Source organism: Phyllostomus hastatus, unplaced genomic scaffold, assembly GCF_019186645.2.
Source record: "Phyllostomus hastatus isolate PE091 unplaced genomic scaffold, TTU_PhHast_1.1 phas_contig_159, whole genome shotgun sequence".
NCBI classification, from domain to species: Eukaryota; Metazoa; Chordata; class Mammalia; order Chiroptera; family Phyllostomidae; genus Phyllostomus; species Phyllostomus hastatus.
In genome coordinates, this window is record NW_025333640.1 from 36,120,169 (window position 1) to 36,129,131 (window position 8,963).

An 8,963-nucleotide genomic window follows, 5' to 3' on the forward strand; every position below is an offset into this window, starting at 1 on the left:
TTCTATAAAAAATTTCCCTTCAATTAAAGACTTTTCCAAGGCCTAGTATGTATCCTATGTGACAACCTCATTTATTAAATAATCCACATTTTTTGCAAGTGACATAAAATGCTAATTTACTCTGAAGTAAATTTCATAAATGTTGACATACTATTTTCAATCTTTTTTGTAAGCTCTTACTAGCCTTTTACTTCTGAACCAGTTTTTACTCATCACTCTTCCTTCCCAGGTATTCCTGATCTGATTGTACTCTAATGACTCATCCAAAATAATGTTAGCAGTGTTTATGGACCTAAGGTTAAATTCAATGTTTTAATTGGGATTGTACTGCATTTTTTGAAAATGGTAAGAAGATCTAATATGTGTGTAATATGAAAATTTAATCCAAGAAATCTTTACCTTTTAGTCATCATTGTGCCTGCAAATATAGTTTTAAAGTTTTTTTTTATGTATTTTGGAAAAACAAATTATTTATTAAAGGACGCAGCACAAACTAATGTAAAGAGAAACTTTTAAGGTCTTCCTGAAATTGGGATTTTACCAAATTCCCAATTATCCCAAACTGTGTTGAGATAATTGGGAACTTGGTAAGAAAACAGTAATTTTAGAGCTACATAATATAGATTTAAAAAGTAAGCAAGCTACAACTCAATGGTAAAAAGATGAATAACCCAATTAAAAACAGGCCAGGTATTTCATAAATATTTCCCCCAAAAAAGATACACACTGGTCAATAAGCACATAAAATGCTCAGCATTGGTCAGCAGGGAAAAACATAACAAAATCACACGCACAAAAATACACTTTACACACATTAGGACAGCCAGGAGAAGCACAAAATTAATGAGAATGTGGAGAAATTGGAACCAGTAAACACTGCTAGCAGGAATGTAAAGTGGTGCACTTTGGAAAAATAGCTGCTGTTCATTAAACGGTTAAACAGGGTTACCATATCTGCCAACAATTTCACACCTCAATATATAGCCAAAGAATTAAAAGCATATATCCACAAAAACATCTGTACAAGAATGTTCATACATTATTATGCATAATAGTCAAAAAAGCAGAGACAACTCAAATGTCCATCAACTGATAAATGGGTACATAAAATGCCATGTAGCCATATGATTCAGCCATAAAAAAGAAGTATGTACTGGTAGACACTTCAATGAATCATGAAACTGTGCTAAGTGAAACAAGCCAGACACAAAAACTGAAATCTTCTTAAACATATTCCGGACATCAAAGAGATGAAAGTAGAGCTGCTGTGGTTGAGGGCAGCAAGGGATGTGACGCCCGCCCATTTGTGACACTTCCCCAAAAGTATCCAAGTGCATAAACCTAGAAAGATTTTACAGAAAAGCATGTGGTTGCTTAAAAGCAAAACTATTTCAAATACAGTAGGCCCTCACTTAATGTCATGGACGGGTTCTGTGACTTTAAGCAAAACAATATATAAGGAAACCAATTTTACCACAGGCACATTGATATAAACAAGAGTTAAGTTCCTACAATCTCATAACATTATAACAAAATGACATTATTCAAAGGCCTGCCGTATATTTTCTCATCTTCTCTAATTTTACAGCATTGTTTCTACCATTCTCTCAGCAATTAACTATGCCCCATGCCATTTCTTGATGTTAGTTAACAGTTGTTTTTGCTAGTAACATCTCACGTAGTGATTCTCCAACCAGAGTATGTCCCTGAGTTACTCCCACTTCTTCTGAAGTGTTGAATAATTTACTTTAACCCTTATAAACTTAAAGATAAAAAATGAGGCTCAAAAGATCCAGCCCTAAATGTTTTCTTTCTTATATTTAGGCAAGTATATGTTCTCAAATATAAATGAATATAGCCATTATAAGCATCTTGTTAGAACGTACACAGCATTTTAAAATATTAAATGAAAAATCTATATTGTACTCATGTTTTAATGTTTACTGTTACTATACTCTTAACATTCAATCTATTCTTGCCACATATGTATGTTAAACAAGAATTTCTATAATTCCATTTATTTTATTTGCATACCTTATCGATGTACACTGGATAATCACTTGAAACCAGATTCTGACATTTTTCTCGATTTCCAATTATCTTTCTGAATTCAAAGAGTCTGTTATGGTAAGAGGAAAAAGGAAAAAATTCAGTACATCCATATATTGAGACTAATGAATACTGAGTAAAAATTAGCAAGTCCAGTTTATGAAACATGTTAAAATTTAGTTTTAATCATCAAAGAAAAAATAAGGCTCTTATTTTTTGAAAGCTGGACATTTCACCTCATAAAAAATATGAGAAATATCATTGTTCAGAAAGTAATTAACATGTATAAGACTCATAATTACAGGCACAGAATTTAAAAATTTATTTTCTTAAGTCCAGATATTCCCATGAGCTACAGTATATCCTAACTTTGTAGTCACTACAAATTCAATTTACCCAAGAACGCTCAGTCCCTAGAAACTCTAATCAACTTAAAAATTATTAAAGTTAAGGCCCTGGCTGGCATGACTCAGTAGATTGGGTGCCAGCCTGTGAACCAAAGGGTTGCAGGTTTGATTCCCACTCAGGGCACACGCCTGGGCAGTAGGCCAGGTCCCCAGTAGGGGGCACCCAAGAGGTAACCTCACACTGATGTTTCTTTCTCCCTCCCTTCCCATCTCTCTCAAAATAAATAAATAAAATCATTAAAAAAATATTAAAGTTAAAAATCTAGTTTGTGTTTCTAAGAGCTCTTTATTTTTTTTTTACAACCAAATTACTTTGAAAATAGTTCAATTTATATGGGTTAAAATAAGAGAAATAAAGAGAAAAGGAAATAATTTCATTTTTATATTGTTTAATGTTTAATTTTCATATATATCAAAGGACTTTAAAAGTGAAATAAAATTTTATTTATTTTTGTTCTTTTTAAAATTGATTTGAGAGACAGAGAGAAGAAGAAGGGAGAGGAAGAGAGAGAGAGGGAGAAAGAAAAAGAGAGAAAAACACTGATTTGTTGTTCTACTTGTTTGTTCGTTCATTGATTGATTCTTGTATGTGCTCTCGGGATCAAACCTCCAACCTTGACCTATTGGGGCAATACTCTAACTGAGATACCTGGCCATGGCCGAAATAAAAGTTTAAAAGTTTACTAAATCAAAGTCAGAATAAGCATTCAGAAAAAACCCTTACCTTTTAAGATCCTCTGGCCTTCCCCATCCTCTGATAAAAAGTTTTGTGAGGAGAAGTCTCCGGTATAGAACATCTAACTTGCTCACACCCATCAGTAGTAAACAAACATCTATGAAATAGAATTGAAATTACTTTAAAATATTTTATTTTATGCAGCAGGTCAGTTTTCTAACCGTCTCTTTAAATATCAGGTAAAAATTAAAGATTGACCCACTCTCTTAACAACTTTAAAATATATAATACAGTACTGCTAACTATAGTGATTGTGCTATAAATTATATCCCCAGCACTTATTTATCTTATAGATCCTAATAGTACTCACCACAAGGAAACAGTTTCAAGTTCAGTTTAATTAACTAAACTTACTGTAGTAATCATTTCACCATACATGCATACATCCAATCATCATTTTACATACACCTTAAACTAATACAACAGCATGTATCAATCATATCTCAATGGAGCTGGGAAGAATAATTAAATACTGAGATGGAACCAGGAACCCTGCATTTATTCTTTTGGAAATAAGACACGAGATACAGAATAGAAGAACTGGGATGAAAATAGAAAAGATGAAATAGAGCCCTCAGCTTCACTAAACTCAGTTCCTTGAGTGCAGGGACTTCCCATCCTCAGCACAGAGACTGACAGGAATACTCAATATTTGTTGGATAATAATAGTAGTGGCCAGAAGAAAAAATGAGAAAGAACAAACAAAAATGCAGTGGCTAACAGTTATACATTACTGTATTATTTGCCAGGAACCATTCAGAAAACTACACACACACACACACACACACACACACACACATTCCCATTTAAACCCTCCAGCAACTTTATAAAGAAGGATCGATTACCCTAAGACGAGGAGACTGAGGCACAGAGAGGACAGGTGATTTACCTGAGGTCACACAGCAACTGGGAGGCAGAACTGGGACCGGATCCCAGGCACGCAGCTCCAGATGTAACTACTCTAAACACTGCCTGCTACACTCCCCTGCAGGCAAAGTGATGACTAGTCAGTGCTACTGCCTGTGTGCCCCTCGTCCCCCTTCCCAAGTAGCTCCAAAACGTTTGTTCATTTTATTTTTTAATATTTACCTCTGTCTTTTCAAATCGAATGGTGTAGTTTTGATTTTTAGGAAAAACCTGATTCAGGTTCCAGGGTTATTCTAATTAAAAAATGAGAAATGGAAACTTGCCTTTCCATCAGTGAGCTTTAAGAATACTTATCTATTGCCCTGGCCGGGTGGCTCAGTTGGTTGGAGCGCTGTCCTCTGCACCAAAGGGTTGTGGGTTTGATTCCTGGTCAGGGTATGTATTTAGCTTACAGGTTCTCCAGAGGCCCCTACATTGTTTCAGCACGTCACTTTTTTTTTTCACACCTCCCTTTTTGTGTCCGCATAGCTTCCACCTGTCTGATTAATCTCTGAAGACCGTAAAAATTTTGATTTTTTAAAAATGTGGCCTTTCCTGCTCCTTGCCAGCACCTTTAACTGTAATCCTTGTCATATAAAACACAGCTTGTTCATTTTGTGAAAATGAACCAAGTTTTACTTATGACTTACACACTTTTAAGTTATACTTCACTTTTTAAAATTTTTTTACTTAAATAGCAACAACTATAGCCAAGTATAGTGAACTCCTAAATTGTATCCTTTGTAATAAAGCTGTAATCATTTGAGTGTCCCAGCAAATTATCAATCCACAGGAGACACAGGAACCCCCAAATCTGCAGCCAAGTCAAAGTGTGGCTGGCATCGGAAATAATGGCCCCTGGCGGACTGGGCCCTTGGGCTTGTGGGATCTGCACTACCTCCCGAGGTATTGATCTGGGAGTGATCAGTGCCAGAGTTCTGAAGTATGCCGGGTGAAAATGAACAGTTTACAATTTACCCAATTGCCAAAATTATGTATGAGCGCTCTGCATTGCAATTATGGGGCCAACCCCCCCTTTTTTAAAAACAAATTTAGGTATGTAACTCTATTCACGGGGGTTCTATAGCATAAAATATAGCATAAGGAAAGACAATTCTGAGACATGAATGGGTCTTTTAATTATTTCACGCCTTGTACCATTCTGGAATTGTTAAAAAATATCACTGATACATTTTTGTGCACATTTACTAAATTGCAGTAGAACAGTGGCATGTCATTAGAATATAGGACTTCATTGTCATTTTGAAGTATTATAGGCCACTTATAGGCCTATAAGTGAGGGGTTAATATCTGTCTATTTTCTCTACAGTGGCAGGAAAAGGAAGGGGGTCAATGTCTTCCTTTGCAACATCCACAGCATCAATGGCAATAAGCAGATTCCATATCAGTGTTAAAAAAATAAAACAAACCCAAATTGCAGCACTTATATTTTACAGTGAGAAGTACTGAACTGGTCATGAGCCATCCCATTTTTCTAGGCAATATTCTTCTAGGTTGGTAATAGATAAAAAGAAATAAGACAAAGATAAAAGTAGGAGGTTATAAGAGAAATAGGAAAGAACCTGAGAACAATGAGCTCTTCAAATGTTCTGTAAACTACTAGAAAATTGTTTATCATTTCTAACTTTCACCCCTGTACTGGGAAAGCCTTCCCAACCACTTTAATTCCATGTAACAGAGGTCATCAGACTCAGCACTCCCTATCAAGAGCCAGCACACCCCTTGCTGTATTTACACGCCAGCAAACAACTGACCAGGAAGAACAGAAAGCAAATCAGATACACACTTAACTTACACAGATCCTCTTAAATCTCATTTCGGTCCCAAGAACAATGTATAAAGACCAGGTTTTCTGGGACACTGTAAATATACAGATCTTTCTGGGCAGGGCTAGCCAGTATCCAGTGCCACCAGGAAGATTTTATAACCCAAGACCAGGGTAAGGAAAACTCCAATGTACCTTAGGAGGCACCATCTGGAGCCACACCAGACCCTTAAAGCCCCTGCATCAGGCCAGTCTGACACTGGTGAGCTTCCGCAGAAACAGGACCCGTTCTTGAAGTATGTATCAGAACAGACTGACATACCTGTTGCCTGTGCACTTATACAGCCAACGAGACAGGGAAAAAGCAAGTGAAACAAAAATAGAAATTCTCGCTCTATGCCAAAGCATGAAAAGCCTTTCCTAAAAATGAGCTCTATTGCTAGTGGCACTCAGCAGTCCCTATGTCATCTAGTACTTTTATCTCCTACGCTTTGGTACGTAAGCATTTAAACAATGCAACCGTAATTTTTTCTGGACTTTTATCTTCATATAGTTGATACATATCTCAAAATCACAAATGAGTTTTTAGAAAAAGACCACCATGTACAATTTTACACCACAAAAATAGAGACCTAATTTTTATCTTATGCCTTTACTTTTAAATTACTTATTTTCAATATAAGTTTAAGTTAGCAGAAAAAGAGTTTAGATATCCCAGATATCCACTATTAAAATCTACTAGCCTACCTCATCAAATTTAATTGCTTTAGTCTTATACAGGAGAAGAGTAGGAAAATTGGCAGTTTATGTGTTCATTTGTTTACAGGGGTGAGTATCTATTTTAAGCAGTCATCTAAGGAAACCCATTGGGTGGGTTGTCTCATCCTATGTGAAACATTCAGCAAATAATCTAATCTCTTTTCAAACTTGGCTCCTCTTTTCCACGGGCTTTTAAAAATACATTTTTTAAAAAGGTTTCCAAAAGTGGTTACTTTGTTTGGGTGCTATGTGTGTTCCTAAGAAATAATTTTTTCTTGCATTAAAAAAAAACAAAACTGGTACAATACCCAGAGCTTACTTAGATTTCACCAGGTTTACGTGCGTTCCACTCCACGAGGTTTTGTGATCCAAAGTCATCACTTGGAGGCAGCAATGGAAAATAGTACAGTCAGAAGGCCTGGGTTCTTCCACTAGCGGTGTGACCTTGAGTAAGCCACCTTAACTTATAAAAGGGGAATAATACCTGACTGGATACATAATAGCAAATTATTTTGCTTATATAAAATTGATTTTATACCTGTTCTGATATATTTTAGGAGATAATGGAAAAGATTCTTCATTCTTTTCACAGGAAGGCTGGTGGTGAAAAATACAGGCTTTACAGTCAGAAGTCCTCTATTTCTTGGATTGTAGCTCTGTTGCTTATTAGCTGCTTATTAGCTGTGTGACCCTAGGTATATTACTTAATCTCCATGCTTTCAAATTCCTTGGATGCTTGAGACAACCCCACTCCAATGATTATTATAGGGATGAAATGAAGTAACTATAAGCATTCATTCAACGAGCAACAACCATTTCGCTTGGTGCAATAGAGGTTAAAAATCCCTTTGTATAAACACGCACACGTGCCATACACTATACTAGACTCCAGGGATTAAAAAAGAAGTTGATAATACAGTAAAACAACAATATAGCAAAAAAAATTTTTTTTAACCTATGTACTTTCTTGGAACCAGTCATAGGAATCTGACATGTTTCTTGCAAACAAATTTGCAAGACTGAATCCAAGTACAAAATGTCAGTTCTGGATTCAGGAGATAATTCTGAACTAATACAAAACACATATCAAGTTTCACTGTTCACCAGCAGAATGTGTCTGACAGAATACACTGAAGGTCACAGACAAGACAAACATCAGAACTGAAGGCACACGCCACGCAACGTATTACTGGCACGGGGCCCGGCACAGGGTAGTGCTCAGAAACATGGATAGAAAAGAACTGAATTTGAGTCCAACGCTGCCACCACCACACCGAGTGACTCTGGGTAAGTTACTAACTTCTCTGTACCTTTCTTCTGCCTAAAATAGAAAAGTGGCATAGGACAGTTGTGATTAAATGAAATCACATGAGAATGTACTATAACAGTGCTAACACAGTAATTATAACACACCTGACCACAGCTACCAATTAGCTCACAAGCCTACTTGCAAGGGTAAGATGTTAATATGTAAACAGCAGGAAAGACACAGCATCAAGATCAGCTGGGGCAAGGGGTGGAGGGGGCCCAGAACATATTTTCTAAAAATGTCTTTTTTCTTGTGATGAAAAGAGCTGGTCATTGCTAAGCTGCTGCTGTGCCTTTTCTAACCCTAGGTTACAGCGGCAGGCTTTGAGGAAGACCCCAGCCGGCGCAGGCGGCGGTGGGGTGCGGCTTTAGGGGTCAGGAGATTAACCCGGGCTGGACCCCATCTTCGGGGCCCCATCCAGGACCTAACTAGGTACTGCCGGTACGCTGCCTTTTCTCGCAGGTAGCCTAGCGAGAAAAAGAGCGCGCAGCCACTTCCACCTTCCAGGGTGGGTAAAGGACGGCGCGCCAACCCACCTCACCTGGGTCGGCCAGTGCGCGCCCCGGACACCGGCCTCGCCCCGCGCGCACGCCCCCCGGGTGTCCAGCCCGGCCGGGCGACTCCAGTCCCTGACAAATGGCACGTACGCCGCGCGTCGCGAGGCTCGGGGAACGGGGCCCGGACCTGCGACTTACTCACTGGCCGGTCGGCGGGTGCCCGCTGTTCAGCCGGCCGAGTTTCCCAACACCGCCACTGCCGTGCTCCCCGGGACCCTCCTCCTGTCCGAGCTCCCACCGTGGGCACTACAGCCTTTCCAGGAACGCAGAAGCTCAGGCTTGAGACAGGAGCCCAAGGAAATCCAAGAACCTGGGCGGGGTGGCCGTTTGGGCACGCCCCTAAGCCCTCCCCCGCTCTCCTCCACGCTTTCCCCGGAACAGGACCACACGGACCCAAGGAAGGGGACTGGGACACAGAGCCCCGCCCCAGAGCCCTCACGCCCCGCCCCCGTCC

At 38.8% G+C, this 8,963-nt stretch overlaps 1 protein-coding gene across 5 annotated transcripts in view; it reads right to left on the minus strand.

Annotated features, from left to right (window-relative positions):
• The window catches only part of ABHD18 (abhydrolase domain containing 18), a 30,865-nt gene extending 21,958 nt beyond the window's left edge, over nt 1–8,907 (minus strand). The window contains exons 1-4 of one of the 5 annotated variants that reach the window (XM_045831574.1): nt 8,652–8,907; nt 4,082–4,177; nt 3,181–3,289; nt 2,035–2,119 (exon numbers count right to left, since the gene is read on the minus strand). In XM_045831574.1, the coding sequence (XP_045687530.1) occupies nt 2,035–2,119; nt 3,181–3,272 (177 nt within the window). In that variant the 5' untranslated portion in view covers nt 3,273–3,289; nt 4,082–4,177; nt 8,652–8,907. Of the gene's footprint in view, nt 1–2,034; nt 2,120–3,180; nt 3,290–4,081; nt 4,178–8,636 lie in introns of all 5 variants that reach the window. The other 4 variants (XM_045831573.1, XM_045831572.1, XM_045831575.1 and 1 more) reach the window with 4 other exon arrangements.
• Nucleotides 8,908–8,963: the final 56 nt, after the last annotated feature.